The 25,704-nt window shown below is 35.6% G+C and overlaps 1 protein-coding gene across 1 annotated transcript; it reads right to left on the minus strand.

Moving 5' to 3' along the window:
- Nucleotides 1-6,416: 6,416 nt before the first annotated feature.
- Nucleotides 6,417-13,997, minus strand: LOC145246875 (uncharacterized). The gene is made up of 2 exons (XM_080108738.1): nt 13,782-13,997; nt 6,417-9,758 (listed from the first exon to the last, which is right to left on the minus strand). Exon 2 carries the CDS (start codon nt 9,751-9,753, stop codon nt 7,927-7,929), a length of 1,827 nt encoding a protein of 608 aa, XP_079964864.1. The 5' UTR covers nt 9,754-9,758; nt 13,782-13,997; the 3' UTR covers nt 6,417-7,926.
- Between the last annotated feature and the right edge of the window lie 11,707 nt (nt 13,998-25,704).

Here is a 25,704-nt window from a genome sequence, read left to right on the forward strand (position 1 = left end):
TATCTAGAAATCCCTAAATTCTATAACATTCCAAAGTTATTGTAATTAAAACTTCATTCATTTTGTCTGACATTTCATTTAAACTTAGGAAACGAAATAATGATAATAATAGACTAGTTTACTCTTCGGCGTTACAACATAACATATAGGATGCATGTATATGTGTTACGGCAGTATCGTTTAGCGGTGTATATATATATATATATATATATATATATATATATTTAAATAAGGGAGTATATATGTTCATATAAATGCTGTAATGTTTATATTTGACGTAGTGAGTGCATAGACAAGCATATATGTATAATATTGTGCGGTGTTGTCATTTCGTGTGTGTGTGTGTTTGTTAAACACATTTCACATATCCTTGTCTGTGTGACGAACAGACAAAATCAGACATTCATTGTTTTGTCGTCCCTTTTTCTCTGGTAGTTTCTTGAAGTTCTGGAAAAGGGTGATTTTTTTTTTGCTGCACGCGAAGGAACTGTAACTTTATTTCCATGATGTTTAACGTCTCTTTGTCGGACTGTTGCAACGTCTCTCTACATTTCTACATCTTTACTAAATACGTCTTTTAAAGCTCCCGGAACGCAAGAGACAATTTCCTCCGAGCTAACATGCTGGTAACTCGAACTCTGTTTTCTCTAGATATAATATAGCAATTGCTTGACTGACTCCGGTCTATGGTCCCCCATTGCTAAATTTTCACAATAAACACTCGATTCGCTACAAACAGTATAAACTATTTTCCCAACTGTCTGTGGCTAAATCTAAACGTAGATTCCATAAACAAAGCTTCTCTCCCAGAACTGCCTGTCCGTGGAACACTGTTCCGCTGTCCTGCTTCCCGATTGAATTCAATATAGTAGCCTTCAAATTCAATGTAAACAAGTTCTTGTTTAGCTGTCCCCATAAATAATCAAATTCTACCCAATTTACACCACAATAACGATTACTACACTACCACCTTACATTCATTTACTCTTATCCTCGAGTGGCTTTTGTGTCTTGACAAGTAGTGACGTTCACGTAATATATATATATATATATATATATATATATGTCGGTTTTATTTACATCACCTTTATGTAAAAAGGGCAATCCTTTGTCATCGTTATTTTGTACAAAGATAAAATTTGTTTAATGTAAATATTCTGACATGTTTTGCTCAAATTAAATTCCGAAGTCCTTTATTATTGTAATTATTTTAACCATCGTGCATTTAACCTGATATTTTTATTCAATGACATTCGTTTTGCTGACAAAATATTTGCTATTATTCATCGTTCTACCCTTTCTTGGAAATTAAGAGGTGCCTTCAATATGTATCCAGACTTTTTGTACAAGCATTTAAAAATTGTCGTAGACTCTCGAAAATTTATTATGTTATTGCTATACATTTTATGAGAAAACTGAACATTTTAATGATTTCAGATTCAAAGGAATTAGAATACACCCTACTAATGCCTGTCACAGCTGGTAAATTTCAAAAATGCAATCTGAAGAAAGGACATTTTAGAAGAACAATCTTTATATTAGCGAAAATGTGTGTGTGTGTTTGTATTTCTCGCAAAAACATTTGACAGAGACGACGGATTTTCGCCAGATCGGTATCATTTTCAAGCTCGGACCTTCCGACGACAAATATCGAAAAATTGGTTAAAAACATTCATTCCTTCACCTTCAACCAGACCCTTTTCTACAAGGAGGGGTGGAAAAATCGTTCTGGATAAAGTGACAGCGTCGTTATCTCAACTCTGAACCTGCAATCTTATCAGATATTTTTCTTCGATTTTTAAACTTTTAATATTGAAACTTTTTTTTTTTTTAACTTTTAATATTGAAACTTTTTTTTTCGCTGTTTTGGGTTTTTTTTTCCGAACACGTTCATTTTTTTTTTCCTTTTTGTTTGTTTTGGTTTTTCCGATATTTAAGAAGTTTAAATAGTATTATCACTTCGCTTATTATTTACCCCCCCCCCCTCAACACACACATCTCCAAACACCCAAGCAACGCCGGGTACCCCCGCTAGTATATATATATATAAAAGGCAAAACGTTTTTGTATGTCCACGAAAGGATTTTTTAGCCGGGCTTTTCGACAAGTTACTATTATGGAGAACTTTCCTTATACTTCCTAGATTATAATATCTCTGATTTGCAAATGGGCGTCATTTCTATCTTTATTTGAATTGAATTTTAAAAAAAAACAAAAAAAAACCCTGGTTCCCCGAGTTTGTTTCTATTTCTAAATAAAACGAAACTGATTGAAGCAAATCAACTGCCTGTCCTTCCGGCCGGGACGTCCAGAAAAGCAATCCGCTTTCAAATCAGACAATTACATTTTCATTCGGACACTGCCAGAGCTCTCCCCTTTTTGTGGGGAGCTGGTCATCCCTCAACATCATTGCGAAACAAATAAAACTGCAGAAAGATAGACGTTCATTCTGCGCCTGCGTGAACTCGTTTACTTCTGCAAGTAATCTTTTTGATTGACAACGCTAAGATTGAATGCTGTTCACTTCTTTTTGGCGTCATAGCGTAGCGGTAAGATGTCAGCTTTTCTTTCACTTTCCTTTCCGCTTTCGCGGCAGTCACGGGTTCGAGCCTGCCTGCCTACTAACACACTTTTTGCGCTCAACATACACCTTCAAATACCTGAACAACGCCGGGAACCCCCGCTAGTATGCAATAAAATTATGTTTTAAACTTGAAAAAAAAAATGCCACAAACTATGAAATGCTTCAGACTGCTTTTGGACCATCTTGCCTGAATCGGGCATCAGTTTCTGAGTGGCATAAGGGATTCAAGGAAAGCAAGGAGTCTGTAAGAAGAGTAAGAAAGTCAAAACACCAGAGTTGATTGGCCAAATAAAGAATTTCATCGATAAGGAATTTTGCGCATCTATAAAGGCAATAAGTGCACAGTTTGATGTCACTAGAAGGAAGAGTCGACGTTGGCCGGGATTGCATGAGAAAAAAAACTTACCAAAATTCTTTTCGCACTTAATATCACTCGACGATACGACTTCGATAATCTGTCGAACATGGTGTTCTGTTCGTCTGCCTTGCTTTATGTGACTCGGGTATTGTTTTTCTGCAGTCCTAGAAAGTAGATTCTCCTAGTCTTTGCCGGTCCTGGATATGACCTTAAACTATATCCGATGGTGAGGCCCAGTGGGCGTTGGGAACGTGGAGCCACCCTTAATTGCTATGGCTCCCAGGTCCACTCTGGCCCGAAGTGGTAGTACCTATGAGGGTCTCAACTATGGATTAAATAGAAACAGATTTGAAGAAAAAATATTCTATTAAAAAAACTTTTTCTTGAAAATCGCAGGATTCGGCATTACATAACCTGAAAACGGTTGATATGCCGTAAAACAACCAACCAACCAACCTAGTCTTTGCCATCTCCCTTTGAGAAGGGTTTGTTTGTTGCAAGAGAACGCTAATGTGACTGCTCTGATAGTTATCCAGTTTATGACCCGATTTCTGTTACAATCTTCGTACAGGTTACGCAAGCAGAGGGAAAGTGCCGAAGCGAATATTGCCACTGCCAGACGATTAATTCAAAATGTTGCGCCCCTTTCCCTATGTTACGAGTTGATTTTTTTTTATTAGAAAGCCATTCTTGATATGAAGTGGCTTCATGACTTTAAGCAATTTCCATAAAGAACTTCTGCAGATGCCTTAATTGGTAGGGTTTTTTTTTAACTTAAACATTTCTATTAAATAAATTATTGGTTAAAAAAATTATAGAACGGTTACTAAAAGATGTATTCAATAAGTTTCCAGATTTTTTTTTTTTTAATGTAGACACTTTTATTGATAGTACACACATGAAACTTTAGATCCCTTCGAAGTAATCTTCTCCGGTTGCAATGCACTTGTACCATTCTAACAACTTCTGGAAGGCCCCATGGAACTCCTCTTGTGTGAGCGTATCAATATCTCTTTCGTCTCAACTGTCTGATAACGACAGCCTCTAAGGTTTTCTTTGAGCTTAGGGTATAACCAAAAGTCACAGGGAGCAAGATCTGGACTATGGAAAGGATGAGGAGCAGTCTTGATGCCCATCTTGGTCAAATAATTTGTGACAAAGATGGAGGTGTGGACTGCACTCTTGAGACAAACTTCGCGCTAATTTTCTGCATCTGCAGTTCTTTGCGAATAATTGTGTGCATCAAACTGCACTTCTTGTCTCTATAGATACACGACAGTCCTTATCCGTGAAAGTCTTTATTTGGCCAATTAATTCTGGTGTTCTGACTTCCTTACTTTCCCCACACCTCATTATCCCTCACAGACTCCCTACCTTCCTTGAATCTCTTATGCCACTCAAAAACTGATACTGAATTCATAGAAGATAGTCCAAATACAGCCTGAAGCGTTCCATATGTTTCTGTGGCATTTTCTTAGAATTTTATTGCATATCGTTCCTCTAAAGTGTCCTCCCGTCCAGATTGCGATTTTGAAATTCACCAGCTGTGACAATCAGGCTTTAGTAGGATGTATTCCAATTCTTGCTTTAGCTGTCTATTTGAAACTGAAATCATAACTTGGTCATTCATCTCACAAGATGTATAAAAACATACTGAATTTTCAAGAGACTACGACAATTTTAAATGCCTGTACAAGAAAAGTCTGGAAACTTATTGAAAAACACCTAGTAAATACAGAATTTAGTGCGATGGCGATTTTTATTCAGCAAATTATATCCTCTACATTTATCATGTGTTGTCTTGTCTGGTACAAGCATTGACGACTATGGCTCTCCGTCTTTTTTAAAGGGTGGCTCCACACTCCCCAAAGCCTGCAAGCTGGGGCCTCACAACTGGATATAGTTTAAGATCATATCCAGGACCCCCATTGAGGGACTTTTACCCTCTGCAGGGGAGCAGACGGTGTATTCTAATGCCCCACCGACAGGGCCTCCACTGTAGGTAGTAATTATAAAATAAATATTCGATTAAAACTTACAGTAGAAGAAAAAAACCTCTACAGATTACCATCTCCCACAAGTGTTTTTCCGTTTGAGAAATCATACGCGCATTTAAGATGTTTTTATAGTTAAATATTCAGAGATTTAGAAAAGAGTAGGATTGCATGGAATCGAGAAAAATATTGGAATGGTCAGTAACTAATATATACAACCATGTTCTGTTGTAAAATACGCTTGAATATCATGCAGATTTCATATATAATATTATGTCAATTCTCTATCGATTATTATACATTAAGCGCTTTGCCCGGGTGTAAAATACGTTTAAATATATTTTAATTTGTCCAGATTTCGTATATATTATTATAGAGTCGGGATTTCAAAAGTAAAAAAAATTAAAATCTGGGTGCCATCAGTTGGAATCGAAATCGAAACATCTAGCAAATTCAAAATGAGGTTACTACTGTACCAACGTGACACGCATATGAATTGATTAAAAATAAACTAAGATGAATGTACAAAATGTATAACGATTTTTTTTTCAGTTTTTACCCATTTTTGACCCCTTAAAAACTATTTTAACCGGCTTAGCCATAAAAGAACAGTCCGTAAAACATCCAATCATTTGAGGCCTGTAGCGCTGCTCTGCGACTTTTAGTTTCGGTGGAGATAGAGTTTGAAAAATATGGAGACAGGCTTATAGTTTTTTATATATTAGATTTCAAACGTAAAAACTATATAACTTTTGTGCCGTCAACTAGACTCAATACTCGACACCAAAACTTATGATTTCTTGGTAAAATTTATGACAAGATTCAAGCTCGATCGACAGTTTTATAATTATTACAAGATATACATATTAGCCTTAGTGCCCAGCGTTGCCCGGGTGTTTGGAGGTATGTGTTGAACAATAATTTTTTTTTTTAAGTGGTAGTAGGCAGGCAGGCTCGAACCTGTGACGCGAAGGCAAGTGAAAGAAAACCTAACGTCTTGCCCCTACACCATGACGCGACCGGAAGTTCGGAATGCTAAAATTAGGCAAAGTCAGTCCAACCGATACTATGACTTGCAAAAATGCCTTGCAAAAAAATCGACCCCTCCTTGTAGAAAACTACCCAGTTGAGGGTGAAGGAATTACTGTTTTCGGCCAATTTGTCGATATTTGTCGTCTGAGATGTCGGGCTTCAAAACGATACCGATCTCATGAAAATCCGTTGCCTCTGTCGAAAGTTTTAGGCAGACATACAAACCTGCATGTATACATTTAAATAGACAGGTGAGATTTATATTGTCCGGGTGTTGGAGGAGTGTTGATTAGACGAAAAAATAATGGTAGTAAGTAGGCAGGCTCGAACCCGTACCGCGAAGGGGGGGGAGAATAAAACATGACATCTTTGCTGTTGCGCCCATCGCCAAACCGGAAGTGACGAATGTTTAAAGTAAGGCTATTCAATCGAAAAAGGAGATGACTTTCGAAAATATCGGTGAAAAAAGCGACCACTCCCTGTAGAAAGGTGCCTAGTTTAGGGTGAAGGAATTAATGTTTTTAGCCAATTTTTCGATATTTGTCGTCAAAATGATCGAGCTTAAAAACGATATCGATCTCGTGAAAATCTGTTGCCTTTGTTGAAAGTTTTAGGCATACATACATTTAAACAGACAGGTGAGATTCATGACTTTAAACCATTAACAACAAGCAAGATTTAGGCCGTTAAATAAAAACGAATAATTCCTGTTAAATTGATGGTTGAATTTGTACTCATTTTTGCATTAAATACTCGGCTTATGAATACCTTTTAATCAATAACTCTACATAGAACACACACTATAATACTTGGTTCGCTGCACCTTATAATCAAAGTCCATATAAATTTCTGCCAGATAGGCCCAGTAGTTTCGAAAAAAGTGAAAAAGACAAAAAAAAAGTTTGTGTGTGTGTTTACAGAAAGTTTAGATGATATATGTCATAAGTACCGTCGGTTTCTAACCCGATAATTAGGGATAGTTTTAGATGCCCATATCAAGCTCTCTTCAGATGACTATTAGCTGAAGAGAGCTTGATATGGGTATCTCAAACGGTCCCTAGTTATAAGATTTGAAATCGACGATACTGATGTCTTTCCTCATGTAAACCTTCTTTAAACAAAACATAATACGCTCTTATTTCCGGATTTTTCCTTATAATAGAGCACTCTGCTGGAATCCTTATAAATACTAGCAAGGAGACGATGTTTCTCGGGATTGAATGATGATCAACGTATGTTTTACACGCCTATATTTTTTTATTGTAATCGAAATTGGTGAAATCGCCCATTTTTTTTTTTTCAATCAAATCGATTGATTGCCTGCTTTGGTTGGGGACCCATCGCGGTACACTTGGGGAGGATTCACATGCCTCCTCGCAGTTACGTAATCCACAATATATTGCATGACAGGGAACGGACTGGTGATTTTATAAAAATAAATTATATATAATTGCTTGTAGCATAAAATGCAAAAGTGAAGTAAACATTAATTTCGAACGTGCTCCTGTCATATCAAAGAATCTGTTGATTTTATATTTGGGGCATTTCGGTTTGTGCGGTAATAAAACCTTCGCAAATGCACTTGTAATGTTAGGATGTGTAAGGTGTTAGTTTTAATCAAAATCGCCGGTTCCTTTTTTTCTTCATCGGATTATTTCTATCATCGATATTTATCGAAGAGATTCCGGTACAAAACTTATTTAAGCACATTGCCAGGTAAATAAACTATCTTCGTGTAAAATTTTATAAAAATCGACAGTCGTTTTCGAGTTCATAGCGAACAAACTCTTACAGTTTTTTTTAATATAAAAACTATAAAATGTTTCTATTAGATAAACGGGTGTAAATAGAAAATATTTTTAAGTCTAAAAATGTAATTAAAAACAAAAACCATTTATGATCTTCGTTGTAAGAAAGGCTGCAAATTTATAAATTTGATCGGTCGTATTCTAAGTAAATCACGATGGAGTGCATCCGCGGGAAAATACTTTTAAGTAATTTAGGCTTTTTACGCGAGATGAGCATTTTGAAAGCTGGTTTAAATCATAGAGGTGCGACTTTACAATCGGCATTAAATGACGCGGGACTTCGTTAAATGACGTCATTCGATTTTCACAAAAGGCCTTAACAGCCAGACACTGCAGCGATATGTATTTCATAGGGGTTGGCAAACGATGCATTTGTTTCAATCTGCAAGGGAGACAATATTCGTTATATTTAACCGCGCGGAAATCGAAACCATGATGGATCATTAAAGCAATGAAAGACGACGGTATGTTTATAGATTCTGCTATTTCATGGAGTACAGCTCTCCCCAGTCGGTCGGAACTATTGACGTTAGCGTTGCACAAGAGGAAGAAACGCTCGATCAGGCACGGACCCATGAGTGCACACTTCTGGAGAAGACTTTTCTGGGTTACACCACGAAGATCCAACTTTATTAGATGCTTTAGAGAGTTGAAAAGCCAATTTATATTTTCCGGAAACTTCGAATTTATTGCATGTAAACATCTAATGAGTAAAAGCATTACGTTGTCTATAGCAAAGCCATGGATGCTTCGTTCCTGTGGAGTCATCCGCCGTAGCCGGGTGTATATCTCTTTGGTATAGTTTACGAGCAGATTAAACACTTCCAGTGCATGCGATTTTCTTATATTGTTATACAATCTGTAGAAACGCTCCACAAACCAGACACTGTGAAACAGAAATTGAAAAAAATGTCCATCTTTAACAGATTGCATTTCCTTGAAGAAAAACTTGCATACACTGATGTAACTCTCAACGTCTTCGACATTATAGGTTGCCAGGATGCATATAAACATCGTATCCAAAGAGAATCCTGTCGTCGCTTCTATAAAGCGCAATGCTGGAATGTCGTCTGCCTTAAAAAGGTAAATAACTTCCTGTAATTTCCCTTCATTATGTGGAGTTTCAAATATCGGAGTTCCTTCTGGCTTCCCACGGAGTTCTAACGCTTTCTGCCAAAGTTCACGCGCTCGTTCTCGAAAACCAGTAACTTGATAGTGACAGCATGTAAAGTCATAAATCCTAGCGACCTCTTCGCTCGTATAAGAGCCCTTTGTTATTAATTGTTGAACAACAAGATCAGAGGAAAGCTGTATTGCATAATATACGATATCGTTGAAAGAATGCGAGCCTATTCTGATCTGCATAGATTCGTGGTCAAGCAAAAAGGTGAGCACTTCATTCCGTTCAAGTTTAAGGGCCCAAAGCAAGCACGTCATTCCGTCCTTGTCTGCCAGATTTACATTTGCGCCTGCCGATACGAGGAACTTGATCAAATTCAAGTCATGCATCGAAGCCATTAAGCAGGTCTTCCCCGTTAAGTCCTGATGATTCGGCTTCGCCCCCTGTTCGATTAAAAGTTTGGCGATTTCAACCTTCTCAATCCTGCATGCATAAGAGAGGACTGTTTCTTCGTCCGATGAGAAGACAATTTCGGTATCGGCGTGATATTTCAAGAGAGTGTTGACAAGACTCCAAGAATTGATGAGCGTCGCAGCGGCGAGACAAGTCATTTTTTCGCCGTGAATGAAACCAAAACTATTTGGATCAGCCCCGCAGTTTTCTAAAAGGTATACGACCACCGAAGACTTTCGACTTATGACCGCACGGAAAAGTAGCGACGAACCTCCGTGCTTGATGGCGACGATAAAGCGTCTATGCTCGAGGGAATGTTGCGCGAGGATTTTAAGGATTTCGACATCGTGTTTCGAGTCTAGTAACTGAGCAATGTTTCTAGCAATGTTCCAGAGGCTCATCATGGATCCTGAAAAAAATTTTAAAAAAATGAGAGTATATGTTTTGAAAGTTGATTTATGAAAAGGAAAAAAAAAATATTAAAATATGGTGAATTAACGCCGCGTATTTAAATTACGGTTGAAAACTATGGAGAAAGGTTTTCAGAAAAGAAAATAGTAAAACGAGCAGGAAATGAAGAAACGGCGAGTGAGACGTGACGAGGAGAAACGGTGGTAGAGAAAGTTCGTTCTCTACAGACTCTAAAACGGCTGGATCGATTTTTATTAAATATCATACGAAGGTACTTTATATGCCTGGCAGTGTTCTTGGAAATCAACATTCAACAAAATGGCTATTTAGAAGAAAATATTTATTTTGTAGAATACAAATGTTTGATCGTCAAACTAATTTTACTGACTGACTTAAATTTATAATATATATATATATACACACTTATATAAAAGGAACCTTGTGCGTGTGAGTTCGGTCCCTATGGCCTCCAAAACAGCCGTGTCGATTTCTATGAATTTTCACACGAAAGTACTTTATGTCACTGGCAGTGTTTTTAGATAGGTATTGTATAGGAATGTCTTCGATAAATATAGATAATCGAAATAATCAGATGTACGAAGTAACAGGTAATCGTTACCGAAGTTAACATTATACAGCCTACTATCACAAGTGCATTTGAGAAGTTTTATCACCACAAGTCGAAAGACCCGATATATAAAGTCAATTGTAGGTTCTTTGATATGGCAGGGGCACCTTCGAAGTGAAGGTTCCTTTTTAAAGTACAATTGCATCATGATACTCGACTTTTGTATTTCAAACTTTAATTGAAGCCATTATCACAAGCAGAAAGACCCAGTAGATTATTTGCTATGACGGGGGCGCGTTAGAAATGAATGCTTCTGGTCAGAGCACAAATGAAGCAGGATACTTGACTTTTATATTTTGAACTTTAATGCAGGCTATTATATATAAAAGATAAGAACAACTCTAGAACGGTGTTGACTGCAATACATTGTGAACAACGTCACTGCGAGAGGCATGTGAAGCTTAACCCAGACGCACCGCGATGGGTCTCCAATTAGATAAGGCAATCAATCGATTTCATTGAAAAATCGACGATTTCACCGATTTAGATTATAATATTGGACTGAAACATTCATTAATCATTTCATCCCGGACAACGTCGGGTTATTCTGCTAGTTTTCTTATAGGAGGTTGCTTTTGTTTTTCAAGAAAAACAGTTGTGTTAGGGTTTATTTTACCGGAATGTTTTCGTTGTCCGCTGCTTGACCTGGCTTAATCCATCTAGCATAATATAATCTATATAATTATAAAACTCAAATGACCTTGTAACGATGTATGTAACCCACTTTCCGGTTTACGACATCCGGTTGCGCATGACCTGCGCACTGAAATATTAACGTTATTATTTCGAAATTATTAACATGGGTACAGTGGGGGTTTAAAATAACTTAAATGGAATACAGAAATGAACGATGTAAAAATCAAAATTTGAATTTAACTATAAGTATGGCCAACCACTTATAATTCAGTAACTATTTTTTTTTTCAAAAATAATTATAATAAACAGAATGACTCAGAAATCTATATTTTCTTTTCATTTTAATATACTTTCATAGAAATGTTTGTTATTTCAAAAAATAATTTTTTTTTTAACTATTTTCTTTACGTCACAAGTGCCACGCTCATACATCCATAGCTAATATAACATACTGACCAAACGGGTCACGGGTAGTCGAGTATAAGTCTAAATAGTACGGATGCATCAAATGCCATTTTTTTAATCGTTGGTACAACTTTGAGGACGGAACTTTGGTTTTTTGGACCATTGGAGAACGCTAATATAAAACAAATTTTAAGACCAACTGGTTTAGGAATGCGTTGTATATAGAGCAGAGACAAGCTCACAGCGTCTCTTCTGTGGCAGAATTAAATAACATTAGAGAAATTCATTACGCGGTGAAAGTAATGAAAAAAAGTGTCTTACACAAACGGGTGTGTCTCTTTTCTGCCGGGTGACGGAGTAAGGAAAAGAAAAGAGATCTTCCTTTGTAGAAGTAATACACATGTATTAATTTGCATAAGGAGGACAGAAAGTTATGAAAAAGACTAGTGTAAAGCATGACTAGCAGCCAGTTTTTAGACATTTAAAAAAAAAAAAAAAAAAAAAAAGTATACCAAGTTGATTTTTTTCGTTTGAAAATTGAATTATTTCGTTTAATAATTTTTTTTTTAAATAAAATTGTTGAATGGTATTCTTTCGATTTGGGGGGGGGTAGGGGGGCATATGCAATTAAAAAAGTTCAAACGGAACGAAATTTAAATTTCCGTTCCATTTTTAAAAGAACCGTAAAACAGAGCGTTCTCCGCAAGTTTTACCCAACTTTTTCTTTTTTAAAGTAAGTTTTCATTTGGTTCTCTATGCCACAATGACTGTACTTTTCTACCTAACTGGATAAGGTTTTAACGTTTTTATTTAATGCAAAATTGTTCATTCGGTTCGAAAAAAAAATATTGAATGCGTTGGAGACTAAAAGAAAATGGCCGCTAATATCTCTTTATATCTTTGAAGTCTCGATAATCACTTCAAATTAAGAAACAAATAAAATGGTAGCAACTCATCGAATAAATGTCACGGTAACATTTGTTGGAGGAGTTTATACCACTATTTTATTTCTTACTTTGAAGTTATTGTCGAGTTTTCAAAGACATCGTGGCCATTTTTCCTTGTTCTTCGGTAGCGCTTAATATTACTTGTTTTTCGGTAGCGCTTAATATTACTTGTTTTTCGATTAAATATTTTAAATTAAAATCGCTAAACTCAAGTAAAAAAAAAAAAGTAACGTATCTTACCTTTGATAACATTTGTTAAATATTTGATTGCTTTTTTTTTCGTTTTTTTATGACATTTTGTTTTTGTACCTGTGTAGATTGTAATACAAACCCAGTCATTCTAAACATGGAATGGGGAGGGTGTTTTTTTTTTAACTACTGTAATTCACTAAATTAAAAGAGATTGTAAAACTTCAATCTAACTTTGTTATATTCCTAAATACTTAGGAAATAAAGACAAACGTGAGTTACACCGAGTGGTATGTGTAATGGGGTTTATTTATAATACAGAAACGTAAGGCTGCTCGCCTAAGGTAAATAGAAGTACATAGTAACAAGTATGGGGAAGAAAGTCTGATAATCAACACGTAAGACTATCCGTCTTACTGCGACTGCTTGTCTGCCGCTGTCTGCCAAACAGTCCAATATATATATACAGTTTGTAACCGGTGTATAGCCAGTTATGTTCCTTCACAACAAACTTGAAAATACTATTTTAAAAATAACACCGAACATAAGTGCATAACCACACACACAAAATTAATAAAAAAATAAAAAAGAATTCGTGTTGATTTTTCTTCGTAGTGGGTCGGCCATTTTGTTCGTGCTCTTGAACTTTTTGAAAGCCTTAACTGAATTTCACCTTTTATTATCAACAAAATATTTCATTAATACCATGCTAGTTGTCAAAAATAAAAATAAAATGTTAAAAAATGGTGCTTACGCACTTTTGTTATCACGCTATTTTTTTTTTTAAATAGTATTTAAGTTGAATTCAAGTTTTACGATATCTTTTTTTTATTATTATTAAAGTGAAAGTAAAACTTAGAAAAACCTCCTCCATATGTTAAGAATGGCTTTCTAAATAACGTTATTTCAGCACTGTAACAAAAGTGCGTAAGCACCAGAAAATATTTTGTTGGAAATGGTTTAACAACTGAAGTTATTTTAAGAAACATTTAAATCGAAAGTTTGGTTTTATCTAACTCTCCACGGTTATAGGCGACGTGATTAATATTTTGTTGGCCGAAATAAAGTTTCATATAATTGGAGTTTTAACGATGATTTAACATGACAAAAAAAATCTTTCAATTAAGAATTCATTTTCAATTGTACAACGTAGGTCAAACTAAATCCAATGTTTAATTAATTATAAAAATGATTGAAAAAGTTTAACTTGATTTACCAGAGATGACATCCCTTCTTGAAACGCACAAGCAAAAAACGTGTTCTCTCCTGTTTCTGGTTTATTAACGAACTGTCAATAGCCATTTTTATGACGAACTGTACAACCTTTTATTATCTAATTACAGTCCCGCACAAAATAAAACATTCCAAAATTATGATACCAAAAAGTCTAAATTAAAATGTTTTCATTTTGTTTTTGTTTTTCAATAGAGCGGTTTCTGTGGACATTTAATATTCACTATTGTCAAATTCATTTTGGTGCTTTTGCATTTATTAACCCGCAATGTCCATGAAGTTATTCGGGTGTGCCCGGCATACATCGGGAAGAACCGGAAACGATCGACAGGTAGTTTTCTGAATATTAAGACATTTTTTCAATGTATTACTAAATGAATTTCAGTGGTCGTCGCCATTCTTAACATGAGGAGAGAAGGGTTGTAACAATTTGTGTTGTTTTTTTTTTTTTAAATAAGTCCCACCCGGCCGTTTCCGGTTATTCCGTCATCTGCCGGGCATACCCGAATAACTTCGTGAAAATCGCGGGTCGGCAAGTGCAGAAACTTACATTTTTCATTATTTCCTTTTCGTATATGTTAATATTAAAAGAAAAGTTCGATGTTGCCCGGGATTGAATGAGAAACACCATTTCCCTTTCTATCAAGCTTGTGCCATGCCTCCGTTCAGTTTCAAGAGACAATGGACACTCCTGTAAGGATAGGTGCTCGTGTAATTGGGAGGCAAGAGTTGCGCAATACCAAACCACATCTCTCTTGAATTTGAACTGCTTGGGTTCAGTGGCCAGAAGAGGCCCAAGACTGACTGGAAACAAGGCCGATGTAGGCGAAAAGCACATACGCCACCTGGAATTCCCAAATGGTCACCCACTTTAATACTGACCAGGCTCAAGGGTTGCTTAACTTCGGTGATTTGACAGAAACCGGGTTGTCAACGTGATTATGCCGCATATCCAGCTCATAATACCATATGACTATTTTTATTATTTTAGTACTTTTACAGTATTTGAAACTAGCCTACCTGTGTCTCGGAATCACCCGGGAATTCATAGTAAGTGACGAAATTTGAACAGAATTGTTTCTTAACCCTAACACTAATCTAACCGTTACCTAACCTAAACTAGCTCCCCACAACTCTTAAATTAAGTTTAGGTTTATTTTGTCGAAATCCAGTTCACTTAGATTTAAATTCAATAGAATCACGCTTTTTGTTTACACTGAAGGAATCGGTATTGAGGATGAGACGGGGAAATTGATTTGGTGTTAATATTGTCTTGACTTTAACAACATATTACAATTCTGCCTAAATGTAAATACTATTCTCTTATTTTTGAAGAATCTACGGCCCTTTTCTCTTTTTTTATAAAAAGTCAATTTAAATATAAAATTTAAATTATCGAATCAATGTATTAAAATTAAATAACTTTTAGTTGATTATCAAGAAAGGAAAGATAACTCACATAAAAAAAGCTTTAAAATAATTGATTGAAATTTGAGTACTGTTTGAAGGTATTTAAATTGTCGAATAAAAAATCGATTAAATCGGCTCCTAATCTTTAGCAAATCATCATGTATAAAAAGTTTAAACATTTTAGATGGTATTCGCATCGAATCTATATATAAAGTTGTGTTATTTATATGTCCAATAATATAAGACCAATAAGTCTCCTGTGCGTCATGAGGCAGTTACTGGAATCTGCGTTAAATAAAGAAGTAGTCAATTACCTCAGTAAAAATTACCTTCTGGGTGACACACAATGGGGTTTCCGTTCAGATAGATCTACAGCAGATCTACTTACGATTATATCTCATAAGATTAACGAATCTCTGGACGGAGGCTTCCTTTCTAGGGCAATTGCTCTTAACATATCAAAGGCCTTTCATAGAGTATGGCATAAAGGTCTACTTCACAAGATCTCCAGCTATGGTATAGCTAGAAATGTCTTTTCAATTATTAAATCATTTCTCTCTGGTAAGTTCATAAGAGTAGTGGTTGATTGGAAGAAATCAGAAGCTCATCGTATTAATGCTGGAGTTCCTCAGGGGGTCCATCCTGGGTTCAACTCTCTTCCTGATCTACATCAATGATCTTCCAAGTCACATCCTTACATCATTCGTACACATTTATGCTGATAACACTACCATCTATGGTAGCACATCAAAGGCCGTAAACGATCAAGTTCTCTCCGATTCTTTCTCCTCTGATCTTGAGCATGTGGTACAATTGGGAAAGGAGTGGCTGATTACTTTTAATGCATCTAAAACCAAGTTTCTATCTTTACATCATCAACACTCAGCTCCACAACTGGCATCAATTGAAATGAATGGCTCTCGTCTTGGAGAGGGTTCATGTTTTGACAAACTTATGGACTTGACCTTTACTCCGGATCTGAAATTGAACACATACATCAACCAGATCGAGGGGTTCGAACTCTATGCGGATGGAAACCAGTTTTTTATGTCCGCGATATCATAAAAAAACAGACACCTGCAAGGTGTGTAGGTCTGATCTCATCCCTACTATACTAATTAAGAAATGTTCAGCTGAGCTAGCCCCCGTAACTTCCAAACTCTACAACAAATGTCTTGCTGAATCTTTTTTCTATAATAGCTGGAACACGGCCTCTGTGGCACCAGTATAAAAGAATTCTGACGAAAGTACCGACCCTCTCAATTATCGTCCTATCAATCTCCTCCTCATCTTCACTTAAATGTTTGAGACGCTAATCATTCAAGCACTAGTCCACTACCTTTCAAAAGTTAATCTTTCTGACAAAAAATTACGGATTTAGGCAATGTCGTTCTACTGTAGATATGTTAACATTCATCTCTGAATACCATTGGATAAAGCGAGTGAAGCCAGGGCTGTACCCCTTGATATATTCAAGGCCTTTGACAAAGTCTAGAATGAAGAGCTGCTAATGAAAATTAAATCAGACTTAAACTGGTAGGAGTTTGGTAAGCAAGAGCTTTAAAACAAAAAATATATACGTATACATAAATATATATAAACTTATTACGCAAATATTACGCACGATTTACTTTTTCCTTTTGACATTAATGACTGTTCATGAACCAATAGCTATTACGTTATGCATACATATTTGTAATGCTCTCGTTCGAACTTCATCTGGAAAAGTCCATTTTTTATCATTTTTTATACTTTTGCATCGATTTATCCTGACTAAACCCCAAATATAAAGTTTTGCACGAGTCCAAATACCCAATATATTAAGTTTCATGTCTGTAGACCAAAAACTGACAAGAGTTTCATATGCAATATGTTTTTTAAATAAATATATATACTTATACATATACATAATATATATATATATATAGGAAGAGGTTTGTATTTACTATAAGCTTTTTACGCAAATATTACACAAGTATAACTTATGTAGAATATCTGCATTTACATAATTACTCGTAATAGTTAACTAAAGATGATCATCCTATTAGAAAACCTAAAAAACTAATAGGGAATTAATTAAAATCAATGTTTAAAAGAATATGCAAATTAGCTAGATCTTTTGCAGATGAATGCAATTCCACGACCCATATATAACAAAGTTGTATTTTTTCTTTTGAAATAAATAGAAAAAACGGGTTGTAATATGAATATCAATACACACAAAAATACACTAAATTTATAGGCTCATTGAAGATTTTAATAGCGGGGGTTCCCGGCGTAGCCCGGATGTTTGTAGGTGTGTGTTTGGGAAAAAAAGGTGTTAGTAGGCAGGCAGGCTCGAACTCGTGACGCGAAAGCGGAAAAGAAAGTGAAAAATGCAGATAGTTTATCGCTGCGCCATGACACGACGGGAAGTAAAAAGCGTTCGAATTTAGCGACATCAATAAAAAAGTTGACTTGCAGAGATAGATAATTAACTGAATTAGTTGACGCAGGCGCAGAAATAAACGTCTGCCTGGAGGCCAGTTTATTTATTTAAGGTTTCCCCACGATGTTATGGAAAACCAGCCCCCCCCAATAAGGGGTAACTCTGACAGTGTCTTAATGAATAGCAATTGTCTGATACGAAGGGTTTGATCCAAGCTGATTGCCTTCAAGACGTCCCGACGGCCAGGCTAACGCATTTGCTTTGATCAGTTTTGCTTTTTATACGAAAAAGACAAACACCGGGAACCAAGGATTTTATCTAAAAGTTGATCAAAATAAAAATAGAGACGATGTCCGTTTTCGAATCTGAGATATTATAATCTAAGAAGTAGAAGTGTTGTATAGCAGGGGGTTCATATTTGGATCATATATCAAGAGATGACGGGGACATGTAACGGGTACATGGAATACAAGGTTCGAGTCTCGGCTTATCCTAATCTCATTTTCCACTTACCTAATGTTCTTATTTACAAGAATAGGGGACAGCCCTTTTTCCTGTAACATTCCCATCTTTCACATTTTTAAATTCTAGTGCATATCTTCTCTATATCTATGCAACCACTTGGCTAAAAAAGATCAGATCCAAAAAAAAAAAATTTTAAAAACTCCTTTAGTCAACCCATTTTCCAACTGACTTCATAATTATATTTTTTTAGATAAGAATCTCTGATCTTCCTGTCATTTACTTTTTGGGTGTAGGGTACACCTCCTATGATTCACATCAGTTGCTTCATCCAGCCACCCTTATGCCGTAAACCCGAGGTCTAATTTTACCTCTCTCGAAATCGACTTCTTTCGTCCAAAAGTGTCCTGACCCTTTCTTTCGCCTGGGTGTTCTACTAATTAGAGCTTTGTTCCATTTTTTTAAAGCTATCTTATTTATTTTAGGACATACTCAAAGCTCATTTACTTCAAGCTTTGTGGTTGGCTTCTAATTATGAACATATGCCTTTTCATCACACTGGGATTTCCTTGCTTGTACTCTTGGAACATCGATAAAGACTTAGAAAACATCACCCTTAACTAGATAACCCCCATCCCTCGCGCCAAAATTCCTATTTTCGCACTAAATTCTAACTATGGCCCAGCTTTGTGATTTTTCTCTTTTTTCATTCCAGTAGAGATATCCCGCGTTCATACCTCTCTAAAAAATATAAGATTATATCTTTACTTTCTACGTACTTACGGTATATTCTACTTTTTTTCTCCCTTGTTCGTGCTATATGTGATTTGCCTGTGGTACTGACTCTTATAATCCTTGGTACTCTAAGGAATTCTCGTTCCCTTCAACGCCTGTCGTTTTAATTTATTGAGCCGAGACTTACAATTCTGCTCGGTGTCGTTACTTGCAGTATGCTTTATAAGCACCCAATTCCGCAGGATCCCAAATATTTTTCCCTAACAGAGGCATCTCTAATGCTGTTTCCTGACAAGCTACACTTTTTTTGCGTAAAATGTTATGGGCATAAAAAACAAAAAGCAAAAATTCTCTCTTTTGGATTATCACATCCGAAAAACTTATTTACGTAATTTTCTATTGTCCCCTCTCTCTTATTTCTAGGCCAACCATTTGCCTCATTTAACGTCTCATTTTTATTTTCCTGTGACTTGTTTCTTTCCATTTTAATTTATCTACCTAAATATGACTGAATTCCTGACATTAAAACACAATCACATTATACATACATTTAAGACGCTTTACAATATTTGTTCAACATGATAAAACATTTTCAAAAAATACATTAATACATTTAATTAAGATTTACACAAAATTATGATCAACGGTTATAACTTTTCAACGAAATTTTATTTTCTGTAATAACTTTTCAACAAAGTCTGTCAAAAACAATTGTCCTTTTTTTTCAAAAATACATGGAAAGCTGAAAAGATCAACTATGAATACAAAATGCCTTTTCATAAAAGTGCATTCGTACAGACGATAGGAGTTTGTAAAATGATATTTATACATGCTGTTTAAAAGTGCAAAACATGTGAAAATTTCTTGTTTGATTGACAGATAATTCAACAATGTCAGCTTTGCCACAAATTTCATAACAATAATGATCTTAATTTTACAACAATAATAATGACCCCAATTTCTCTACATGTTTGTATGTGTGTATTTTTAAAACAAAACAATTCATTTATCAATTCATTTTACACCAAAGGTTCGAGTCTCGGCTTATCCTAATCTTATTTTCCTGTATCTCAACTTGGCCTTTTGGTCAAGATCAAAGTGTAGTATCTGTTCCGACAGTTACTGCAAGCAAAGACCCTATGTGGGGGCGACCCCACAGATAAGACCTTGGTCAATGTAGGGGCAACCCTTCATACCAATTGTCACTATCCAGCTCCCCTACTCCCCGGGGAGTTGGTCCCCATTTCCCCTTCACTCCTCACTTTAAAAATCGGCCTTGTGCCTAATTTGCTCGGTGGGGGAGCAAATAAATACCATCTGTTCTTCAGATGCGGCACTTCCATTTCTTGTTCTCTTTCAATGGAGGAGAAATCCTTCACGACCGAGACAATTTTTATTTTTGTACCTTTTTCTTCACGTTAAAAACGACCCTGGTGTCTAACTGTCCCGTGGGGAGGCATTGTAAATAGGTACAGGAAAAGGGGGGCAGTCCTTTTTCCCGTAACATAAGGAAAAGTTCTCCAAAATGGTAATCTTGTCGAGAACCCCCACCAAAAATGCATTTCTTGGACATACAAACGCGCGCGCCCATTTGGCCTTTTATATTATAGACTAGCAGGGGTACCCGGCGTTGCCCGGGTGTTTAGAGATGTGTGTTGGGGAGGGGTAAATGAAAATACAAGAATAAGCGAAGTAATAACCCTGTTTAAATATCATTAAAAAAAAGTTACTTCTTAAAAAATCAGAAAAAAAAAATAACCAAAAAACAAAACGAACGCGATGCAAACGAACGATGTTTAAATTTCTTAAAAACGGAAAAACAAAAACAAAACAAAAAACGCAAATGTGATGAAAAAAATAAATAAAACGAACGATGTTAAAACTTCTTTAAAAATCTGAAAAATAAAAATCTGCAGAAAAAAAACGCGAAAATTGAAAAATGGCATAAATAATTCAATATTAAAACTTTAAAAATCGAAAAAAAAAATCATCTCGCATCACGATTCAAAATTACAACCTTTTGATAACAACGTCGCGCTTTAATCAACAGAGCTAAGAGAGCGTCGATAAAATTGGGTCGGTTTTTTTTTTTTTAAATATTTAAACTAATTCAAGTTCCGACGTCATTTGGGCATGCCTAAATGACGTCGGAACTTGAATTAGTTTAAATATTTAAGCTATCTCGTTGAATTAGTTAAATATTTAAGCTATCTCGTCATGAAGGAACGATTTTTGCTACCCTCCCTGTACAAAAATGACCAGTTTAGGGTGAAGGAATTAATGTTTTTGACTAATTTTCGATATTTGTTGTCCAAGATGTCAAGCTTCAAAATGATACTAGCTATTCTCGTGAAAATCCGTCGCCTCTGTCGAAAGTTTTTGCGAGACATACAAGCACACACATTTTGCCTTTTGTATATATTAGACTAAAAAGGGTACCCGGGTGTTTGGAGGTGTATGTTTAGTAAATAAAAAAAAATAAGAATAATAAGCAGGCTTGAACCCCTAACGCGCAGGAGGAAAAGTGGAAAAACAAACTGTCTTACCGATGTGTCTGTGGTTTTGACATCATGGTGATCGAAATAACGCGACATAGTGGGCGCTAGGAGTGAATTACTTGCAAAAAATGTCAGCTAAAAAAAAACAGAAAAAAAAACGACCTTCCCTGTAGAAAAGTGATCAGTTGAGGGTGAAGGAATTCAAGTTTTTGGCCAATTTTCCGATATTTGACGTTCGAAGGGTGGAGCTTCAAAATGATATCAATCTCGTAAAAATCCGTCGCCTCTGTCGGAAGTTTTTACAAAACATACATACATACATTTAAACAGACAGGTGAGATTTATATTATAGAAGATTACAACGATCAAATAACTTTCAAATCAATTTCGTAATTTTTTTCTCTTAGTGAAATATTTCATAACACTAAAGAATCGCCATCTTTTGCTTCAGCCACCTCTTCCACGAGTAATTTGATGTCGTACGAGAGTCATTATTAAATAGTAGGTAGATTTCGAAACTTTGTTTTGAATGCCATATGCAAGATGACTGGAAAGGGACTCTATGTTTAACTTAATTTGTTACTGAAAAGTTCTGGACTTATTCTGAACATTAGCAAAACCCATGACGAAAATAACATTAAATAAATATAAAAAACTCTGAGACTGAAGATCAGAGCGACGTGATCGGCAAGACATCCTTTACTCGTCAACAAGGTCCATCTGATCGGCATCCTGGAAAGCCTTCCCACTTCAGCCAACAGAACACAACAGGCAAAATGAGGGTAAATAAATATAATTGGCGCAACTAAAGATTAAACAGGGGAATAAATAGATTTAAAAAAATAGACTAATAATACGATTAGATTACAAAAAACAAAAAAAACAATCTTTTCGCACTTATACACTCGTAGATAATAATCGCATAGAAAAGGAATAAGCGAAACTGTTTTTCTTTGGATTATAACAAAGTACTAGCGAGGTGGAGGTTTTTCCCGGTTGTAAAATACGTTTAAATATATTTTAATGTGTCCAGATTTCGTATATTATAGAGTTAGGTTGGTTGCGTTTTTTTTTTGTTTTGTTTTTTTTTATTTACAGCATATCAACTCTTTTCAGGTTATTTAATGCCGAATTCAGTGATTTTGAAGCAAATTTAATAGAATTTTTTTTTTCAAGTCGGTTTCAATTTAACTCATAGTTGGGACCCTAACAAGTATTACTCCGGGTCAGAGTGGACCTGGGAGCAATGGCAATTAAATAGTGGCTCCACACTTCCCGAAGCCCGCAAGCTGGGGCCTCACTATCGGATATAGTTTAAGGTTATATGCAGGAGCTATAGAGTTATTATTTCAACAGTTAAAAGTATCTAGGTGCCATAAGCTAGAATCGAAACCGAATCTGTAGCATTCAAAGCTGGTGATATTAGCACTGTACCAACGTGACACATATAAACCGAATAAAAATTAAACCGAAATTAAGATGAATGTACAAAATGTTTAACGATATTTTTTTTCAATTTTGACCTCCGTAAAAACAATTTTGACCGGCTAAAAACCCATAAAAGAATGGGGGAGTAAGGGAACCATAGCTACTTATGAGAGTGGTAAAAATATACCAAATAATAATAGGGTAATTATAATAGTACGGAAGATAATAATAATGACAATTATAATAATAGTAGTAATAATAAAGTTGGACATAAATTAGATGTAAAATTTAATATAGAAAATAGACATCCCATAAACTGTTAAAATGAATCACCACACAGCAGCAATACACCCCTATTCAACCATAATACATATACTCCTTAATCTAAATACTATTTTAAAGACAATTTATATTCTTATATATCATACTATATATAATAAGCTTCTCCTTATTTATTTAGAATTCAATAAAGCTTCCTCCAACACTATAATTCGTCTTAATCTTTTTCATCCCTAACGAACCTTACGCTAAACGCCGCATCCCCATCATGCTACCTAGCACCTTCTGTTCTGATGAGAAGCGTTAGGCTTCGAAATGCCCTAGCATAAAGAGTTCCTTCTATCCCCCAAATTTTGCCTGTATTCCATTATTCAATAAATGATCCATTCTATATCTACCCATATATAGTTTTGTGTTTTCATTTCATTCTCTTGTTGTCCTATTATATATATATATATATATATATATATATATATATATATATATATACAGGGTGACCAAAAAAAAACGGGCCCCAACTATAATTAGGCCTCGTTTCTTAGTGTTTTGTCCAAACAAAATTTAACACAGTGTATTTTTTGTCCCAGCTCCCACTGGGGTCTTGGTATACTCACGGTCGTTGATTCTGCTATGTCCTGTAAAATAAGGGCAATCGGTGAATAAATAATGGAGATATCCCTTTTTTGGGGGGGGGTCACCCTGTATAACCAAATCTCAAACAGACCACAGGAAAATGTTTGTTTCGTCTGGGAGTCACCATGTATTAAGGCCCGAAGCTTACTCGAGGATAAAGTTTAATGAATGTAAGGTGGTAGTGTAGTAATCATTAATGGTGTAGATTGGGTAGAATTTGATTATTTATGGAAATGGCCCAACAAGAAGTTGTTTATATTGGACTTGAAGGCTACTTGGCAGTATTCAGAGAAACAGGTCAGCGGTTCAGTGTTTCATAGGCGGGCAGTTCTGAAAAAGAATCTCTCTTTATGGAACATGCGTTTGGTTTTGGCACATAAATTTCCTAAACCTCAAACACAGCACAAGAAAATGTTTACCGAAATAAACAAAAAAATAAATACTGACTCTTTAGACTACGTTACTGGACTTATTAAATGAAAGGAAATGTTTGGAACCAGTTTTAATTATAGATGTTCGATTTTACGATCATTCTATGAAATGATCCAATACAAAATAAAAATGTGAAAATACTAAAAATTAAAATACTATACAATCTCGTATGTTCAATAGATTTTTTTATTGAAACGACAGTTAAAAAAAAAAAAAAAAAAACGTCCCGATTTATCTGGCAATCTAAATACGTATCAATAATACTTTTTTTGAGGGGGCGGTATTTTTGTCCAAGAACTCCGTCTGCCGACGATCCATTTCAAAACCCATGTCCTGCCTCAAAGTTACAAATTGTGATAACGACAATACCTCCCTCCCCTCACACGCAAAGTCTTCGGATCTCGAGACACATATAGAACATAATCCTGAAGTTATACCATCGATATTTCAAACATCTTGTAGATGGGTTTCACGTTTAAAAATATTTCCATTAAATAAAAGATTTTGAATAAAAAAAAAAAAATTTAAGCTGAAAACTTGTTACTATTAGACGGTATAAAATATATGTACTATATAGATATGTGCGCTGATATGTGAAATATGTCTCGGTTGTTTTGTTTCATCGATAGAAAATGCACCAACAATAAGTATATGATCAGCTAAATGTCAAGTAATTTCATAAAAAAACGGAAAAGTTTTTAGCAGCTCAGTTAAATATATGACGATTAAATAAACAATTCCGAATAAAAAGTTGAAACAAAATGAGTTAGGTATTTGGACAATTTAAAACATTGTTAATTTACTGCCTGCATAGCAGCAGCCGAATAGCGCAACAGTTAGAAGTTCCGGCCGTCGTTTGGGTGGTCAGGTTTTGATCTTGGCTTGAGGTAGTTGCTTGTCTAGCCGCACTGATGAGCTGTGAAACAGTACTGTATGCGGATGACACACACACACATTTATTGTATAAACAATATTGGTTACACATGTGCATATATGTTTCAGTGGAATCCCAATTCAAGGTGGCCCTGTCGGTGGGGCATTAGAATACGCCGACTGCCCCCTGCAGAGAGTAAAAGTCCCTCAATGGGGGTCCTGGATATGACCTTAAACTATATCCGATGGTGAGCCCCCAGCTTGTGGGCTTTGGGGAGTGTGGAGCCACCCTTTAATTACCATTGCTCCCAGGTCCAATCTGACCCGGAGTGGTAGTACCTGTAAGGGTCCCAACTATGGGTTAAATAGAAACTGACTTGCAAAAAAAAAAAAAAAAAAAAAAAAAAAAAAAAAAATTCTATTAAAAAAGTTTTCAAAATCGCCGGATTCGGCATTAAATAACCTGAAAAGAGTTGATATGCCGTAAAACAACCAACCAACCAAGCCAATTCAAGGATAACACCTCAGACAAAAAAAAGAATCGATGGTCTGATGAGGTTTTATACTTGAATTGGGATTCTACTGAACCATGTATGCACATATGTAACCAACAATGTATACTAAACAAACTATATACCAGTTCTGTCCTGCATTGAGCACTCTAAAAAATCACGAGTTTCATTGGATTTACATCTAGGAAACCAATCGATACAACCATTATAGGTCAA

The sequence above is a fragment of the Euprymna scolopes genome, chromosome 24 (assembly GCF_053919585.1).
Source record: "Euprymna scolopes isolate OS-2025 chromosome 24, ASM5391958v1, whole genome shotgun sequence".
In the NCBI taxonomy this organism is placed as follows: Eukaryota; Metazoa; Mollusca; class Cephalopoda; order Sepiida; family Sepiolidae; genus Euprymna; species Euprymna scolopes.

Excerpts from the sequence above, each read along its gene's own strand:
- LOC145246875 (XM_080108738.1), bottom strand. The coding sequence starts at position 9,753 with ATGATGAGCCTCTGGAACATTGCTAGAAACATTGCTCAGTTACTAGAC.